Below are 19,535 nucleotides of genomic sequence, written 5' to 3' on the forward strand. Positions count from 1 at the left end.
GTGGGCGGGCGAGCGGGCGGGATTGGCTGGCCTGCCCCGCCCTCCCTGGCCACTTACGCTTCCAGGTGCCGGGCGCGCCCTTTCCCTGGAACCAGCTGGGAAACAAAAAGATGAAAGGGTGCTTCAGGCGTTTGCCCCAGTCAAGCAGCCATTGCAAGCAGGCGCCCAGCTGGCCCCATGAGACCCCCCCCCCCCACTCCCCGGCTGGGAGTAGAGAGCGCTCGAGGCCATCACCAGGACTCTCCATGGACTCGACCTTGGGCGCCAGCCAGCCTGCAGTGGCCGCCTGCTTTCGGTTTCCCTTTGAGGAAGGGTGTGGCTGGGGAGGGGGCAGGCCCTCGAGGCGCTGTCTCTTCCTCCTTGGCCCTAGGGTGTGGGGTCTGGGAGTGGACTGGGGGCGGCGGGGGAGGGGCCATGACAGCCAGATGCCCCCCCCCCAGCCTCCCCACCCTCACCTGGCTGGAGGAAGAGGCTCAGGGGGCCCACCACCCTCAGGACAAAGCCAAAGTCTCCAGATAGTGGTGGGGGTCAGATTAGCAAAGGGGGCCTCCAGCTGCTTTTCCACACCCACCCACCCTCCTGCTGCCCCAGAGCGAAGAGCAGGGTCCCCTAGAGCCACACCTGAACGCCCAGCCCAGTGCTGCCTTGCCAGGCCTGATGCCTCAGTTTACCCATAGGTCTCCCTGGGGGGGGCAGCCCACCCCCTTCTGTGTTGTGCGCAGCTTTTGTATGCAAAGGGTGGTGCATACAGCAGGCACCTCATAACTGTTTGCCAGCTGGTGCAGCCCACCTGGGGCAGCAGCATGCTCCCTTGGTGCCTGCCAGTCCGCCATGAAGCCCTGAGATGGAGCTGGTCAGACCGAGAGGCCCAAGGCCTGGGCTGCCTAGTTAGCTCCCTGCAGGTTGACCATCTCCTCAGTCCAGTGTGTGAGCCTGGGGCCAGCTGGGCTGTTTAGTGTCTGAAGAACTGCCTGAGGGCTAATGGGTGGATTTCCACCCCTCCCACACCACAAAACCACACAGCGACCAGGGGTTCTAGAGATGGGTGGGATATTAAAAACCTGTGGGCAGGGGTGGCCTGCCAGGGGACAGCCACAAATACAGGGCTGAGGGCCTGGGTGCTGGAGCCCGGGTGGGACAGAGCTGGCCAACGGAGCTTGCGGGTGGAGGAGGCGGGCTGGGGCACCAATGCCTGGGGGGTGGGGGCACAGAACGGGGGGAGTCCATGTCCACCTGCAGCCCCAGGACTGCCTTCCCCACTGGCCCACCTGAGAAGGGCCAGCGGCTCTCCTTCCCCATCCCTCACAGGGGCCTGTCCCTCTTCCCCCTGGAGAACCTGCTCAGCCTAGCCCTTTGTCAAGCCAGGCTCCCAGCAGAGACAAGAGAAGTCATCAATGACCATCAGAAGTAAGGCTGGGTGCCAGGTCACGGGTGACTGTTGGCGTCTAATCCTGAAATTGACCAGACTCCTTCCACCTCCCCCCACCCCCCCCCCACTTACTTATGTGAACAAGGCTTCTCAGCATCTGTGGCCAAAGAATGAAAAATAGAAATTAAAAGACAGAAATAGGGTGCAGCATGGGGCTTCCTTTTTGCAGTAACTGCAGACAGATGAGTGGATGCAACCTGTAGCCCCATTATTTCCATTAGGAAGAGCTCTTCCAACGGCACTCTCCTTTGTGCGTCTAATAATTATCCTAATTTCTAGTATTGTTAAAGAAAATGATAATTCCATCTGGAAGAGAATTTTCAACACATGGAGTCCTGTGACCACAAGAAAAAACTTTAAAATGTGTATATGTGTATACATAAAACCCTGGTGGTGTAGTGGTTAAGTGCTCTGGCTCCTAACCAGAATAACAGCTCAGCAGCTCAAATCCACCAGGTGCTCCTTGGGGGGCACTTCCACCCTGCCCTGCAGGGTCGCTATGAGTCGGAATTGACTCCACAGCATCAAGTTTGGTTTTTTGTTTGTTTTGGTTTAAATATCAATATGTATATTAGAGAATTATGGAGCGATCAAACATCTTTTAAGAGCAATGATATATTACATTAGGACAAAATTATAAAATTCTTTGGGGAAAGTAGAATAGAAGAAATACGAATCACAAACAGAAAGGGAACAAAGTAAAATTTTGAACAATTAAGCAAGATATTGTTCTTTTACTGTTTTGTTTTTACAGACTGATGAGGGTGGTTATCAAAGAGCTATGCCATTTAATTGCCTTGGTATACCAAAAGGAGTCTCTGTTGTTGTTAGGTACTGTCGAGTCCGTTCCGACTCACAGCGACCCTGTGCACAACAGAACAAAACACTGCCTGGTCCTGCACCATCCTCACAATCGTTGTTACACTTCAGCCCATTGTGGCAGCCACTGTGTCAGTCCATCTTGTCAGCGGTCTTCCTCTTTTTCACTGTCCCTCTACTTTACCAAGCATGATGTCCTTCTCCAGGGTCTGATCCCTCCTGGTAACAGGTCCAAAATATTGTGAGACGTAGTCTCGCCATCCTTGCTTCTAAGGAGCATTCTGGTTGTACTTTTTCCAAGACAGATGTGTTCATTGTTTTCACAGTCCATGGTATATTCAATATTCTTCTCCAACACCACGATTCAAGGGCATCAGTTGTTCTTCAGTCTTCCTTATTCATCCTCCAGTTTTCACGTGCATATGCGGCAACTGAAAACACCGTGGCACGGGTCAAGTGCACCTTAGTCTTCAAGGTGACATGTTTGTTTTTCAATATTTTAGAGGACTTTTGCAGCTGATTTGCCCCATGCAATGTGTCTTTCGATTTTTTGACTGCTGCTTCCATGGGCGTTGATTGTGGATCCTGGTAAAATGAAATCCTTGACAACTTCAATCTTTTCTCTGTTTATCATGATGATGCTCACTGGTCCAGTTGTGAGGATTTTTGTTTTCTTTATGTTGAGGTGTAATCCATACTGAAGACTGTGGTCTTTCATCTTCATCAGTAAGTGCTTCAAGTCCTCTTCACCTTCAGCAAGCAAGGTTGTGTCATCTGCATAACGCAGGTTGTTAATGAGTCTTCCTCCAATCCTGATGCCCCATTCTTCTTCATATAGTCCAGCTTCTCGGATTATTTGTTCAGCAGACAGATTAAATAGGTATGGTGAAAGGATACAACCCTGACGCACATCTTCCCTGACTTTAAACCATGCTGTATCCCCTTGTTCTCTTTGAACAGTGACTGCCTCTTGATCTGTGTACAAGTTCCTCGTGAACACAATTAAATGTTCTGGAATTCCCATTCTTCGCAATGTTATCCACAACTTGTTATGATCCACACAGTCGAATGCTTTTGCACAGTCACTAAAACAGAGGTGAACATCCTTCTGGTATTCTCTGCTTTCAGACAGGATTCACCTGACATCAGCAATGATATCCCTGGTTCCTCTTCTGAATCCAGCTTGAACCTCTGGCAGCTCCCTGTCGATACACTGCTACAGCTGCTTTTGAATGATCTTCAGCAAAATTTTACATGCGTGTGATATTAATGATATTGTTTGATAATTTCTGCATTCGGTTGGATCACCTTTCTTGGGAATAGGCATAAATATGGATCGCTTTCAGTCGGTTGGCCAGGAAGCTGTCTTCCATATTTCTTGGCATAGACGAGTGAGCACCTCCAGCGCTGCATCTGTTTGTTGAAACATCACGATTGATATTCCATCAATTCCTGGAGCCTTGTTTTTCGCCAATGCCCTCAGAGCAGCTTGGACTGCTTCCTTCAGTACCATTGGTTCCTGATCATACGCCACCTCTTGAAATGGTTGAACATCAACTAGTTCTTTTTGATATAATGGCTCTGTGTGTTCCTGCCATCTTCTTTTGATGCTTCCTGTATCATTCAATATTTTCTCCGTAGAATCCTTCAATATTGCAACCCAAGGCTTAAAGTTTTTCTTGGGTTCTTTCAGCTTGAGAAATGCCAAGTGTGGTTTTCCCTTTTGGTTTTCTACCTCTAGGTCTTTGCACATGTCATTATAATACTTTGTCTTCTTGAGCTCCCCTTAGAAATCTTCAGTTCTTTTACTTCATCATTTCTTCCTTTTGCTTTAGCTGTTCAGTGTTTGAGAACAAGTGTCAGAGTCTCCTCTGACCTCCATCTTGGTCTTTTCTTTCTTTCCTGTCTTTTCAGTGACCTCTTGCTTTCTTCATGGATGATGTCCTTGCTGTCATTCCACAGCTCGTCTGGTCTTTGGCCATTAGTGTTCAATGTGTCAAATCTATTCTTAAGATGGTCTCTAAATTCAAGTGGGATATACTCAAGGTTGTACTTTGGCTCTTGTGGACTTGTTCTAATTTTCTTCAGCTTCAACTTGAACTTGCATACGAGCCATTGATGGTCTGTTCCATGGTTGGCCCCCGGCCTTGTTCTGATGATACTGAGCTTTTCTATGGTCTCTTTCCACAGATGTAGTCAATTTGATTCCTGTGTGTTCCATCTGGTGAGGTCCATATAGTTGCCGTTTATGTTGGTGAAAAAAGGTATTTGCAATGAAGAAGTCATTGGTCTTGCAAAATTCTATCATGCGATCTCTGGCATCATTTCTATCACTAAGGCCATATTTCCCAACTACCAATCCTTCATCCAGGGAGTCTCTGGGTGGTGCAAATGATTAACTGCTAACTGCAAGGTTGGAGGTTCAAGCCCACCTAGACACACCTTGGAAGAAAGGCCTGGCAGTCTACTTCAGAAAAATTAGCCAATGAAAACTCTACGGAGCACAATTCTAGTCTGCCACATACAAGATCGACACGAGTTGGGGTGGACTCGATGGCAACTGGTTTGGCTTGGGTTTCGGTCCACCTAAAAGAGTGGCGTGGCAGTTTTATTTAAAACTGTCAGCATGCGTTATATACCAAAGTATTAAGAGGAGGCTTTAAGTCATGGAAAAGATCGATTTTTGAGTCCTGCTCTCCCTCTCCCTGTGGGTAGGTGTTTTGAGGATGACAGAGGCCAAACACCCCCCTCCCCAGCTCCTCCTGCCTGTCTCCACAGCGCCACCTCCCGGGCAAATGCGGCGACTTCCCGATGAAGGTTCTCTTGAGGTCCCAGAGTGGTCCTGGGCAGGCCAGCAGGCTTGGACATCCGCTGGAGCTAGAGACCCTGGCCCTTGCAGGCCAGAGGGAAGAAGGGGATGTTGAACTCCAGCAGACGTGGGTCTGGGCAGGGACTGGGACAGCCCCGGGTGCACAGTGGAGCCGACCCCAGGAGGAAGACCTTGGAGGAGAAGCCTGGGCAGAGGTGCAGGACAGGTGCTGGGACCACAGCCGCCAGAAGGGTCAGGGGTCAGTGAGACAGAGGTGGAGCTGTCCGCATGAGTGTGTGAGTACAGGGAAGTCTGCTCACAGTGGGAGTAGATTTAAAAGTCTCGCTTCCAAGACACTCCAGTAGAAGAAGTACCAGGAAACTTAGGGCACCGCTCGAAAGGTTAGACGAGAAGCTTAGGCGGCAGTGAGTTTATTTCTTCTTCTTCTTCTTCTATATATCTTGCACATTTCTAATCTCTCTGAAGTTGGGGTTTTATGTATGATGTGAGGCGGGATGGAGATTCATTTTTTTCCATACGAATACCCAGTTGACACAGCGCGGTTTATTGAAAAGTCTATTCTCTGTTCGTTGTACTTCAGGGTCCCTGTCTTAGTCATCTAGTGCTGCTATAATAGAAATACCACAAGTGGATAGCTTTAACAAAGAGAAAATTATTCTCTCACAGCTTAGGAGGCTAGAAGTCAGAATTCAGGGTGCCAGCTCCAAGGGAAGGCATTCTCTCTCTGTCAGTGTTGGAGGAAGGCCCTTGTCATCCATCTTCCCTGGTCTATGAGCTTCTCAGCACAGGGACCAAAGGATGCTCTCTGCTCCTGGTTCTTCTTGCTTGGTGGTAATGAGGGCTTTCTCCTCTCTGCTCACTTCTCTCTTTTATATCACAAAAGAGATTGACTCAAGATACAACCGAACCCTGTAGACTGAGTCCCGCCTCATTAACATCATAGAGCATTTACAACACATAGGATAATCACATCAGATCACAAAATGGAGGACAACCACACAATACTGGGAATCATGGCCTAGCCAAGTTGACACACGTTTTGGGGGAACACAATTCAATCCATAACAGTCCCCTTCGTCCTATAGAGGCACATTGTTTCGTGTTTCTTGGACTCACCGAGTTTAACGTGTAAAGCTACGGTTTCACCGCTGTGTCGAATTCCACCATGTAAATACACCGAGACTCATCGATCCGTTCGCTAGTGATAGACATTGCTTTGTCTTTAGAGTTTTTGTTGCCGATGTTGTTTGCTGAGACCTGCGAAGCTCCTACAAGCGTCTGGGCACACATTTCCTAGGAAAGAGGCAGTCAGGCACCAGGAAGGAGCCCCTGTACCTGGGTGTTTACATAATGAGCAAACTTGCCGTCTGTACCCAGTGCCCAAACTTGCCCTGCCCCAGCCCCAGCCGCAGCCCCCTGTGTGGACCCCTCCTCACCTGTTTGCACTGGGCTCCTCCGCCACCATCCACCTGCTTAGGTGCGACTCCCTTCTTCTACCTGGTTACCTTAGGTTCAACTCTTCAGGAAGGAAGAAAGCCCCGTTCTGCTTAACATGACAGACTAAAGTGTTTACCTAGTCAGAAATACTAAAAAGAAAAGTCAGGGTAGAGGGTCCTCTGGGGCCAGGGGATTCAGATGCGGGGCAGTGTTCATAGGCAAAGCCCCACGGCATGTCAACACTCTCCCTTCTCAACCTTGGGTTTCCTATTACCAACTTTCCTGTTCCCTCCTGCCTTCTAGTCCTTGCCCCTGGGCTGGTGTGCCCCTTTAGTCTCGTTTTGTTTTATGGGCCTGTCCATCTTTGGCTGAAGGGGGATCCTCAGGAGTGACTTTGTTACTGAGCTAAAAGGGTGTCCAGGGCCCATACTCTCAGGGTTTCTCCAGCCACTGGCAGGCCAGCAAGTCTGGTCTTTCTTTTTGAGTTAGAATTTTGTTCTACATTTTTCTCCAGCTCTGCCTGGGACCCTCTATTGTGATCCCTGTCAGAGCAGTCAGTGGTAGTAACCGGACACCATCTCATTGTACTGGACTCAGTCTGGTGGAGGCCACAGTAGATGTGGTCCATTTGGGCTAATCTTTTCCTTGTATCTTTCGTTTCCTTCATTCTTCCTTGCAAAAATGTTCTATTTGTTGATAACGGGGTGGGTAACATAGGCTTATGTGTTTGTCAAAAGGCAAGGAAATTTACATTTATGGCACATTTCAATTTATTTAAGATTTATTAAAAAAAAAATGTAGTGAACAGTTATTGAAGTCTGTCTGGTGTGGAGTTCACAGTGGCCCAGGCCATCAGTTCTGAAAGCCCTCCACGTGGACCTTCCACTTGCATCCTCCACATGGACCCTCCACTTGCACCCTCCACGTGGACCCTCCACTTGAACCCTCCACGTGGACCCCTCTGCGTGGACCCCTCCACGTGTACCCTGATTCGTGACAGCAGATGCATCAAGGTCCCAGACCAGGTTCTCATAGCTGGGGAGGGTGTCACACAGGAGGTGCTGGGTCTGCATTGGAGGCATCTGCCTGAACTCATTGTCTGCAGGGTCCCCTGAGGGAACCCGGCTGCTCCCTGCCCAGCCTGCTGGCCTCTATGCGTTCAGAGCATTCTTCCTCTCCTTGAGGGGCAGGGGGCCTCGTGGAGGAAAGGACTGACCAGACCCCACACTGGATGGGGGCTGGATAGGCTCTTGGCCTCCCAGTGTGAGGCCCAAAGCAGGGGCATTGGGTGGGGGTCCTGCAAGACTCCTCAAGGTGGGTTTCCTGCTGGGGTTATGGACTAGGGGCTCCCCTCCTTCCTCTCCTCCACCCCCTCCCCTTGTGTGCTGGGAGGACCGAAGACAAGTCAGCTCCTTTTCTGAGCTGCAGGTTCCTGCACTCGCCAGCCCCTCCCTCCTCCCTCCCTGGGCCTCAGTCTCCTGTTTTCACAGGGGAGGCCAGTGGGGTCCACTTTGGGTAGAGAGATAGAAGCAAACCACCTGGTGGGGAGGCAGGCCGTGGGGGAGGGAAGGATTGAGGCCTCCTGCCTGCTGGAACCTGCCAGAATCGGTTCTGGTGGGAGGACTCCGCCTCCACTGGCTCCAAGTCCACGTGAAAAGTGCCCCAACATGATGAGGTGTCTAGGGAGAGGGACTGGAGATGCTGCATGTCCAGAGGCTGATGACACAGGGGAGAGGCAGGACTGGTGCTATTGCCCCTCAGGTGCCAGGACCCGGCAGCCCCGAGGTTGGCCCGGTGGCTGTTGGATCAGCCCCTTTCCCACCTAGGGCCGGGTCCCTGACACCCCCTTGAAGTGATCTGAACTAGCTTCAATGTCAGATTTTTTCCATGTCTGAGAACTGCCTACCAAGAAGGAGGGAGGCATGGAGGGAGGGAACTTTGAAGGGTGGTCCTGCCTTCTCCTGAGGGGCAGGGGGCAGGGAGGGGGTGGAGGGGGAAGTGACAGGGGCTGTGTTGGTGGAGCTGCAAGCTGGGTGGGGGAGCCAGGATGGGGGCGTCACCTGTGCCCCCTTGGGGGTCCTACCTGTTGGTGCCAGGAAGCAGGACCACCCCCATGGCTGCTGCCCTGGCCCCATGCAATCTCCTTGAGGTCATGGGTCACTGTGGGGTGCTGATGGCCGGTGCCTCTGAGACCATGACCCCAGAACGGGGCACTGTCCTTGCAGCCAGATGGGCCGGCTTTGGGTAAAGTCTGACGCAAACCATCTCTTGGGAAGCTGGAGCACCCAGCCAGCTGTTCGTCCTCAGGAAGGGGCCGGTGTGGGGGCAGAGCGGGGCCGCCACAGGGAATGGTCACTCCTGATGGTTACTGTCCTCTCTTCCATGTGCACCTTATCCTGGGTCTGGAGGGAGCACGTGCCCTTCCTGCTTCTCTGTGCTCAGGACGATTCATGGCCATCTTAGAAACACACTTCTGTTTGGGGTTCTCTCTGCAGGTCTGGCATCTGGAGGGGCTGGAGCAACTGGTGGAGTGGCCACTCCCCCCGCCCTGGGGGGACACAGCTCAGGTGCAGGGATGCTAGCTGAGGCCCGGGAGCTAGGAGCCCAGCCAGCTGCCTGTGAGTCATGGGCCTCAGGGAGTGCTTTGAAGAGGGTGACTTGTCTCCAACCCAGGAGCACACCACGTCCTGGAGGGCGGGACCTCTGCGTGGCCGCAGGTGAGGGTCCACCTGTCGCTTCCCAGGTGCCACAGCCCAGGTGGATGCTCCCACGGGTGCTCTGACATCAGGGCTGTTGGGAGCCGTCAGGCTGGCCGCAGCCCTGGGTTCCTGCCCAGCACAGCTCCTCTGGCCAGATGGCCACACTGAATGCGTCCCTGGCCTTCTTCTTTGGCACCTTCGCCCTCTGTGAGGCGGCCAGGAGGGCATGCAGGGTCCTGCTCCCAGCAGGCACCTACGTCAGCTTCGCCCGAGAAGCAGTGGGTGCAGTGCAGCTTGGGGCCTGCTGCCTAGAGCTGAGGGTGCTGGTGGAGCTGGGGCCGTGGACCGCGGGCCTGGGGTCTGACCTCTTGCTGACACCAGTTCTCCTGCTTTTCCTGGGGCACGGGGCATCTCTGGACGGGGCCTCGGCCAATCCCACTGGGGCCCTGCAGGAGTTCCTCCTGGGTGAGGCGTCCATGCCTGGCACGCTGCTGAAGCTGGCCGCCCAGGCACTGGGCATGGTGGCCGCTCGGGCCCTGGTCCAGCTCTGCTGGTCCTGGGAGCTCAGCTTCCTGCATGTCTTTCAGAACCTTCTGGCCGCAGAATGCAGCTCAGCCCTTCGCACGTCCGTGCCCCACGGCACCCTGGTGGAGGGCGTCTGTGCCTTCCTCTTCCACCTGACCCTGCTCCGCTTCCGGCACAGCCCTCCTGCCCTCAGGGTCCCAGCCGTGGCTCTGCTGGTCGCTATCCTGGCCTACACAGGTGAGCTGCCCCTCTAAACCACAGGGCTCCCTTGCACACCCCTTGGACACCCAGGGAGGGCGCTCCTGGCCAGAGGGTTGGGTGGTCACCACTGGGACCCTGGTGGGTGGGATGGGGTCAGCAGGCAGGACTCGGCATAGAGGGAGGCCAAGGCCCCTGCCCAGACCATCCTTCCTGGCTGTGCCCTCACAGCTCTGAGCTGCTCCCATCCTTCCAAGGAGACCTCTTACCTGGGCAGGTGGCCAGGTGGGTGCCAGGTGTCTTCTTCGGGGACTGCTGGGGTCTGGGTACCCCGCCTCCTCCTGCTCCCAGATGGGGCGGCAGAACAGTGTCACCAGGAGGGTCTCCCTGCGGAGGGAGAGACGTGGAGCCTTCACTGGCCAGCGCCCTGGGGACAGACCTCCTAGGAGGATGTGGACTAATTATGGAGCGTTCACGTGTGCTCAGACACTGGGGTACAGCGCTCATGTGTGCCAGACATTGGGGTACAGCCTTCACATGTGCCCAGATGCTGAGATACAGCAAGAAGGGAGCTAAGGAGGCTCGGGACTTCTAGAAGCTTCTTTCATTCTGGGGTGGGCCAGGGGCTCAGCCAATAGGGAGAGAAAACCAGCCCCATAGCCCCCTGAGTGAGCCACAGTGGTGACCAGCTGGACCACAGAGGCCACAGGGAGTGTCTCTGGAGCCCTGTGCAGATGCGGAAACTGAGGCAGGGGGGGCCAAAGCTTGCAGGGGCATGGCCAGACTGCCTAGGCTCCCACCTGGGGGGGGGGCCTGGGAGAAAAGAAGGGGCTGAGTAGGGGCTGAGTCCAGCCTGGAGGTGAGAGGTCAAGATGGGCGTCGGGCGTCTTTGGTGAGATGCTGTCCCTGCTGCTCCCAGACCCTGCGACCTTTGGCCTTGGCTGACCTGCCTTGGCTTCACGTCTCCATCAGTGAGGCAGGGATGGAGGTGGCAGACCAGGCCCTGCGCCAAGAGCTGAGCCCAGGCCCACGTAGCAGCATGCAGGGCGGGTTTCTGGTTTTGAAAGGCGGTGCTACATGGGGCCTGTCCTGCCTCCCCCTGCAGCTGGGCCCTTATCGTGTGCCTTCTTCAACCCTGCGCTGGCCTCTGCAGTCACCTTCCACTGCTCAGGGCACACCTTGCTGGAGTATGCCCAGGTGTACTGGCTGGGTCCTCTGACAGGTAACACAGCGAGGTTCTGGGGTTCCTCCACAGAACTCCTCTGGATGGTCCCCACTTGGGGGCCTAGAGGGGTCAGGGTGGGTCCCAGCAAGAGCTCCTGGGTCCACTCAGACGTCATGCAGTCTCAGCCCACCCTCCCCCATCCCTGCCCAAACAAGCCGGTTCATTGCCATGAGGACAGCACGGCTACTCCCTGGTGCTTCCTAAACCAGAGATCATTCCCTCCATCACGGCCCCATCCCACATTAGGTCCTCAAAGATCCCACCAAACCTGGAGAACAGGGGCTCTCCTGCCCACCTGCAAGTCCCCCGCTGCCCCCAGGACCAGGCTGCTGTCAGGGCCTCGCCTCCTGCAGTTCTGGGTACAAGCTGGGGGGGAGGGTCAGCAGGTCCAGCCCCCACCCACCCTTCTCCTCTGCCCCTACAGCCCGCACACAGCCCCCTACCCTGGGCTGGTACCTCAGCCTCTGGGGGCGGCCTGGGAGAGGTCCACCCTAACTCCGGGAATGGGCAGACCGTCTGCACAGGGGCCCGGAACCCGTCCCCAGGGCAGGTGAGGAGCAGGCAGGGGTCCCCCTGGTTGTCCCCCCCACCCCTGGCGAGTCCCCTGGCACTGAGATGAGATCCTGGGAGGCGTGGCTGGGATACCCAGACAGGGTCAGGCAGGCCGTGCCCAGGTCTGCGGCCCCACTGACCCGGGAGGGCTGTGTTCATGGCGACAGAGCTTAGGTGGGGGCGGCGGTGCCAGCTCAGGGACCCCGTCTCTCGCAGGGATGATCCTGGCTGTCCTGCTGTATCAGGGCAACCTCCCCCGGCTTTTCCAGAGGAACCTGTTCTACAGCCAGAAGAGCAAGTATCGGACCCCCAGAGGGAAGCCAGCCCCAGGGCCTGGGTACCTCCAGACCCCTGCAAAAGGAAGGAGCGGCGGGGACCCTGGGCAGAGCAGGACAGGCCAGGCACTATGTCCCAACTGACCCCTGGCCTGTGGGCACCACGTGGGCATTACCTGGGGCCCTGAGACCCTGGTGCCAAGGGGGCACTGACCCCTCTCCCCAAACACCCTTTGTCAATAAACCACTTGTCAATAAGCCATTTTCAAGACCCACCCGTCTCCCTGGGCCTCATAGAAGCCTCTATAAGGGCAAGGGAAGGGCAGGCAAGGTGGGGCCCTCCTCCTTCCCACAGGACTCGTTCTGGCCTCTTATTTAGAGAATAAGAATAAAACATATAACCTAGGAGGAATGGAGCCCTGGTGGCACAGTGGTTAAGAGCTCGGTTGCTAACCAAAGCGTCCGAAGTTCAAATCCACAAGCTGCTCCTTGGAAACCCTATTTTGCCGTCGTTAGGTGCCATCCAGTCAGTTTCGACTCATAGCTACCCTGTGTACAACAGAATGAAACACTGCCTAGTCCTGCGCCAACCTCACAATCATTGTTGTGCTTGAGCCCATCGTTGCAGCCCCTGTGTCAATCCATCTCATTGAGGGTCTTCTTCTTTTTCGCTGACCCTCTACTTTACCAAGAATGATGTCCTTCTCCAGGAACTGGTCCCTCCTGGTAACACGTCCAAAGTATGTGAGATGTAGTCTCACCATCCTTGCTCCTGAGGAGCATTCCGGTTGTACTTCCTCCAAGACAGACGTGTTTGTTCTTCAGGCAGTCCATGGTATATTCAATATTCTTCTCCAACACCACGATTCAAAGGTGTCAATTCTTCTTTGGTCTTCCTTATTCATTTCATTCATTTTTTTGCAGCAGATTTGCCCAATGCAATGCATTTTTTGATTTCTCAACTGCTGCTCCCATGGGTGTTGACTGTGGATCCAAGTAAAATGAAATCCTTGACAACTTCAATCTTTTCTCCGCTTATCATGATGTTGCTCATTGGTCCAATTGTGAAGATTTTTGTTTTCTTTATGTTGAGGTGTAGTCCATACTGAAGGATATGGTCTTTGATCTTCATTAGTAAGTGCTTCAAGTCCTCTTCACTTTCAGCAACGAAGGTTGTATCATCTGCATAACGCAGGTTGTTAATGAGCCTTCCTCCAATCCTGATGCCCCGTTCTTCTTCATATAGTCCAGCTTCTCGGATTATTGCTCAGCATACAGATTGAATAGGTATGGTGAAAGAAGACAACCCTGACACACACCCTTCCTGACTTTAAACCACACAGTATCCTCTCCTTCTCTTCAAACGACTGCCTCTTGATCTATGTAAAGGTTCCTCATGAGCACAATTAAGTGTTCTGGAATTCCCCTTTTTTGCAGTGTTATCCATAATTCGTTATGATCCACACAGTCAAATGGCTTTGCATAGTCAATAAAACACAGGTAAACATCCTTCTGGTATTCTCTGCTTTCAGCCAGGATCCATCTGACATCAGCAATGATATCCCTGGTTCCACGTCCTCTTCCGAATCCTACCTGAATTTCTGGAAGTTTACGGTTGATATACTGCTGTAGCCACTTTTGAACGGTCTTCAGCAAAATTTTACTTGTGTGTGATGTTAATGATCTGGTTTGATACTTTCCGCATTCGGTTGGATCACCTTTCTTGGGAATAGGCATAAATATGAAATTCTTCAAGTCGGTTGGCCAGGTAGCTGTCTTCCAAGTTTCTTGGCATAGACGAGTGAATACTTCCAGCGCTGCATCCATTTGTTGAAACATCCCAGTTGGTATTCTGTCAATTCCTGGAGCCTTGTTTTTCACCAATGCCTTCAGTGCAGCTTGGGCTTCTTCCTTCAGAAACCCTATGGGGCGATTCTGCTCGGTCCTAGAAGGTTGTTATGAGCCAGAATCGACTCGTCTGGCAAAGAGTTTGATTTTTTTGCTTATGGTAGGAAAGAGGAAAAGGACCAAGGTGAGTCCACCTGGTACTAGAAGGTTCTGTGGCAGCACCTGGCTGCCCTGGTCAGGGCCACAGCAGACACAGGACCCGCTTCAGTGCCCACAGCCCAGGAGGTCTCACTGGGGAACTGGTGGTGTCGGTGTGTGTGAGGGGGCACGGCAGCACAGGGCCCAAATCCTGCCATCCCCAGCACTGACCCTCCAGAGGGCCCAGGTGGCCCAGCAAGCCAGGTAAACCTCCCTCAAAGCTGGGGCTTGACTTCACACCCGGGTCTCCCAGCCATCTCCCCTGAGACCAGGCTGACCTGGAATCCTTCATCCCAAGAGGACCCAGGCGCCTGAGCTGGTGTCTCCTGAAGCAGGTTGGCTGACGCCAAGGCCCTCACCCCAGTCCTCGGCTGAGAGCAGCTCCTGGGCCCGGATGCCCCGAGGGATAGGGTGGAGGGGGAGAAAGCTGAGGAGAGGCCCTGGTGGGCTTCTCCCTGGATGCACCGGCCCAGGGCACATCTTCGTGCACCGGCTTCCCTGGTGGGAGAGAGAAGAGCTCCTGTTCCCAACCCTGTAGCTGCCCCCACCCCTCAGAAGCCTCCATCAGCCTGGCATGGAGCTGCCTTGTCTGGAGCCCTGGTCTCCCCTTTTCCTTGGCCTGACCACCCCGGGGGCTAAACCTCCCTTGGGGCGAGGGGTTGGGATGCCAAGGGCCACACTTGCCAAGCCCCCTCCTCGGGAGGGGAGGGGTGCTTGGCTCTGCAGCCCCTGCTCTTTCTTTGTGGTCACTCGCTCATTCAGGTCCTCAGCACCCCCTCCACGTGGCTCGGGGGGCACAGCAGAGCCCAGCAGCCACCTCCTTCCCTCCCTCTGCAGACCCAGGATGGCACAGGAGCACCGTGAACAGCTGTTGTCCTTGGATTTTTCCTGGGACTGAGGGAGCATGGACCACAGCCGGGAACCATGAGGGCTGTGGGGGACACTGTTCTGGCCTGGGCATCCAGGAGGGCTTCCTGGGGGAGGTGGCCTTTGAGGGATGTGTGGGCATGAACTCTGCAAGGAGGCAAATGGGACTGGATGTGGAAGGTTCTAAGGCTGGATGAATAGATTCATGAGGGCAGAGGGAAGGAGGGACCAGGAAGGGTGTTAGAGTGAAGAGCCGCACGGTGGGGGTGGGGTGTGAGGACAGGCCTGGAGGAGTGACAGGCGCTGGGCTGGGCCAGGAAAAGGACCGGATGAGCAGCTGAGCCTGAGCCCAATGAGCTGAGTGACCCCGAGGTGCGGGTCAGGGCCACTGCTCAGGCTGCCCTGGTGGCCTATAGGACTTCGGAGCTGGAGGAGTGGGGGAGGGCTGGGCAGGGCTTATGGGGTCTGCCCTTGCCCATGCTTCAGGAGGGGCAGGGCTGGCTTCATGGGCAGTGACCCTAGTCACACAGTAGGACACTGGGATCAAGAGCCCAGATTGGCAGTGGCAAAGGGGGTGAAGCCACCGCTGAGGCTTCCCTGGTCCACTGCAGTTTCCCCTCCTTCATAGCCTGCCAAGCCACTGTTTCTAACTATAGCTTGGCCCAACTACGCTGCCGCCCTAGCCACAATTTGCATTTGGCTCCGGAATCCCACGCATGCACAAACCAGGATCTTGACGCATGTGTGGGACCTGAAGAGCTGTGGCCCCGAACTGGACCCCAGACCTGAACTTTGCCAGAGAGAAAGATGTTCTCCGGCACACAGCTGCACCTGAGCCCATTTTCAGAGCGAAATATCTCTTCCTTTGCAACATGACTCAGCACCTGGATCTCCAAATATGGACATGGGAGGGACTGGGGTGTCAGGTTTTGGGCACCAGTCCCTGCCCCTTGGGGGCTGGAGGGCATAAAAGCTCCAGGCTCCCCTGGAGCGGGGAACGCATGGTCTTTTGGCTGCTAGGCCCCACCTTGTTTGTGCAAACAACAAATTGCCACTTTCTGCTTTTCCCTTGCAACCGGTGGTGTGGCATCTGTCTTATTTTGATCAGCTAATAGGACAGGACAAGAACCCTAGTTTGGTTACAGGGGCAGTGGCAGCGTCAGCACTCAGGGTGGGAGGCCAGCTGGCCCATCCAGCCCCATGGCCTATCCCTGCAGCAGCTGTACAGATAGGAGCCCCCCAGCCTGAGCACCAGGACAGGAGCTTATAGGTTCAGACAGTAACTTTCATCAGTGAGTGACGACCAAACAGAAGCAAACACATGGATGTTGCATTGAAGCATTTCAGGAAGTTACTAGGATAATTCGAAGAGTTCAGAATCCCTACTTTTGAAAACTGCTGCAAAACTGCAAAGCAAATATCCACAAGGTTTGCCACAGAAATTAAATTTCAAAATCGTCACATTCAAAGAAAAGGAAAACAATTTTAATATGAAGCTTTGAATGAGCCAATTGTTAATGTGGAAGACAAATTTAAAAATAATTTTTCCTTGTTGAAGATACCGCAATGAAGTGTATGAAGAGATGTTTTGGCTTATGTACAAGTCGTGAAGGCTCTTTCAGCTTCTCGTGTGGCTGACCTCCACAAGTTACAGGAGATGTTGGTATTGTTAGGTGCCGTCGAGTCAGTTTCGAATCATAGCAACCCTATGTACAACGGATGTCAGAGGAAACATTAAAGTTTACATTTACGTTTAATTAAATTTACACTTAAAACTAAACTCAGACGTACACAGAACTGAATAGCTGCGGGACATTGTCTGTTTTGGAAGAAGTAGAGCCAGAACGCTCCTTAGAAGCAAGGGTGGCAAGACTACGTCTCACATACTTTAGACATGTTACCCGGTGTGCTCAGTCCTTGGAGAAGGACATCATGCTCGGTAAAGTACACGGTCAGTGAAAAAGTGGAAGGCCCTCAACAAGATGGACTGACTCAGAGGCTGCAACAATGGGCTCAAGCATGACAACGCTTGCGATGCAGGACAAGGCAGTGTTTTTGTCGTACACAGGGCCAGTATGAGTCGGAGCCCACTCAGTGGCACCTAGCAACAACAACACAAAACTGATCGATATCAAGAGTTCAATCTTTTCAGAAAAATCGTTTCAAAAGAATAACGAGCTCTATTGTACCAAAACTTAAGCTTTGAAATAATTTATCAGAAACGTATACGAACACCGTCACAGCCTATGAAATACTCTCAACAGCTCCAGCCGTGCTTGCGTCAACAGAAAGATCCTTCTCAAAGCTAAAAAAGTTGTTTAAAGTTATTTGTAATCTCGCATTTGCCAACAGCAGCCAATATTGCTTTCAATTACATTGGTTCAAAAGTTAATTGCTGAAAGTATACATTTTGAACGTCTAGTAAATGATTTTGCAGAAAAGGCAGCCCAAAAATTGATTTGTCAAGTTATATCATTAACAAAGTATTATTGTTAATTGTATTCTGTGAAATTATCACACCTGACATGGTATCTTTTTTTGTGATTTCTAAGTTTGTGTTGTTATTTTTCTATCTTCATCATCCCAGTATGTTTTCTTAGCCGTAAAATATCTTCAAAGGACAAAGCTTCCTGTTCTAGTATCTTGAGTGGCGCCTTTCCTGCTTTTTTGAACAAGGTGTTTCCATCTTGCGTTAGACCCTGAGGACTACGCATTTGCCCCCTGCGGGGGCTTTGCTCCTGCGGGGTCATCTCCCAAGTCCTGGAGAACCACAGGGCTTTCTCGGAACTGGTGCAGGTAGAGGGGCTGGCCGAATTGCAGCTTATGGGTGGCCAGGCCACAACAGGTACACTCCATGGCCAGGTCCAGGCTAGGCTTCAGCTCATAGCCCAGGATGGGTGCCAGGCCGTGGTCCAGGAGTGCCAGCTGTGGGTCAGACCCAGTTCCCAACATGGAGCCCCCTGGTTGCGGGAAGCAGGTGTGAGCCCGCTGCTCCCTCTCCACCACAGCACCGCTTCCCGCCATTCCCAGAGCACCCAGCCATATCAACAAGGTGCAGCTGAAGTGCTGGTAGAGTGCCCAGTCCAGCCTGTTCCAGGCACAGGCCCTGCTCTGGGAGCCAGGGGCCAGAGGCTCTTGGGTGTAGACTGCACACTGGCTGGCAGAGAAGGCCACCATATTGTCCAGCTCTCAGCACAGTAGGTTTCTTAGCAGCACCAAGGACCAGGTTGAAGCTTGTGGCCGTGGCTTGCACCATCTGGGCCACGAGCCGGCACATGGGCCGTGTGTGGTGCTCGAAGCCCAGGTCAAAGGCCATGAGATTCTGGCCATAGTGGCTGTGAGGCTGTAGTGGGCTGAAGAAAGTGCTAGTGTGGTCCAGGAAGTGGCAAAGGGTGACGTGGCCTTGTAGGAGAGAAGGCTGACCCGAGGAGGCACCGGGTGGCAAAGGAAGGTGAAATGGAAGGTTTCCCTGGGCATGACCCACTGCACCTGGGATCAGGCGGAGGTGGGCTCAACACCAGGGGCTTCCTTTCCTTCCCTTCCCCTAGGTGGGCAGCCGCACACCAGCTCCTGAAGCCTCAGGAAACTAGGGCTACTCAGAAGTCGGCCCTCCTGTAGGACCATGACCATCTGGGCAGGGGGGGTGGCCCGGCATCCAAGGGGGCTGTGGAGGGCTATGTGTCTGCAGGGGGTATGAGGCAGCACCTGTCTTATTGGTCCTTAGTGGAGGGGCGGGGGGCGCAGTTAGTCCGGGAATCTAGTTCTGGTGTCCTCCCTCAGGTCCCTCCCATGGCCCTGGGCTGCCACTGCCGCCTCCCCTGCCCACCACGCTGGCCCTGCTCGGACTTGAGAAGTGTCTGCGCTGGGGCCTGTCCCACCGCTTCTGAGCCCCAAGTCCAGGTAGACACACCCAGAGAGACAGAGAGAGGTAAACTGTCCCAGGGAAACTGCTGAGGAGCCTGGGAGGTGCAAACAGTTTGTGTTCCACTTTAGGGTTGGCGGTTTGAAGCCACTCATGGGTGGGGTCTAAGCACCACCACCACAGCAACAGTGAAACTGGTAAGACACAGATGACGGACTGCTTTGGGCCTCTGGGCTAAAGACCGGGTCTCATGAAGAGAAAAGCAAGTGGTTCAGACGCCATGGTGACCCAAGACAGCAGTGGAGCAATGTTTTCAAGAAACTGGAAGAAAAAGCGCGAGTCCGGGATTGAGGCACAGCCAGGTGAGGAGGCTACAGGACAGATGTTACCCCCAGGGCCCCGGAGTGTGCGTCCAGTGTAAAAGGAACAAACTCTGAGTGTGGTTATTGACCTAATTAAGTTTACAGAGGCGCAAAGCTGTGCAGAACGCGGAAAAAGGAAATAAAAACTCTCAATGCAGGTGCTCACCTTAGTGTTAAGTAAAAACGGGCGTTGAAGTCGACAAGCCTTACTCCAGCCTCAAGCCTCCCTGGGTGCCCATGCCTGCCCCTTGTGCCTGGTGCCCTGACAGCACCCCCAGCCCGCAGCCTGACCGTGTGTGCACCCAAGGGCAGTGTCCGGCTGTGTCTGTCCCTCAGTTCTCTCGCCCAGCTCAGGCCTGGGCCGGGGGTGTTGGTGAGCCATCAACTCCCCTGAGGACGGGGAGCCCTT

General features: G+C 53.7%; 1 protein-coding gene across 2 annotated transcripts; it reads left to right on the top strand.

Moving 5' to 3' along the window:
• The first annotated feature begins 31 nt into the window (after positions 1–31).
• LOC100668771 (aquaporin-12A) lies at positions 32–16,412 on the top strand. 2 transcript variants are annotated; one of them, XR_010322196.1, is made up of 5 exons: positions 32–1,407; positions 9,011–9,976; positions 11,043–11,159; positions 11,587–11,712; positions 11,931–12,039. XR_010322196.1 is itself a non-coding variant. In XM_064286400.1 (4 exons), exons 2-4 carry the CDS (start codon positions 9,370–9,372, stop codon positions 12,131–12,133), a joined length of 927 nt encoding a protein of 308 aa, XP_064142470.1. In that variant the 5' UTR covers positions 32–1,407; positions 9,011–9,369; the 3' UTR covers positions 12,134–16,412. The 2 variants fall into 2 exon arrangements, 1 of the variants encoding a protein (XP_064142470.1); XM_064286400.1 differs by lacking the exon at positions 11,587–11,712 and having other exon boundaries at positions 11,931–16,412.
• The last annotated feature ends 3,123 nt before the right edge of the window (positions 16,413–19,535 follow it).

This window comes from Loxodonta africana, chromosome 6, assembly GCF_030014295.1.
Source record: "Loxodonta africana isolate mLoxAfr1 chromosome 6, mLoxAfr1.hap2, whole genome shotgun sequence".
Taxonomy (NCBI): domain Eukaryota; kingdom Metazoa; phylum Chordata; class Mammalia; order Proboscidea; family Elephantidae; genus Loxodonta; species Loxodonta africana.

Coding starts and splice junctions, on each gene's coding strand:
- LOC100668771 (XM_064286400.1), top strand. CDS start 9,370: ATGGCCACACTGAATGCGTCCCTGGCCTTCTTCTTTGGCACCTTCGCC. Junction 9,977..11,042: donor CGCTATCCTGGCCTACACAG/GTGAGCTGCCCC, acceptor CTCCCCCTGCAG/CTGGGCCCTTATCGTGTGCC. Junction 11,160..11,930: donor CTGGCTGGGTCCTCTGACAG/GTAACACAGCGA, acceptor CGTCTCTCGCAG/GGATGATCCTGGCTGTCCTG.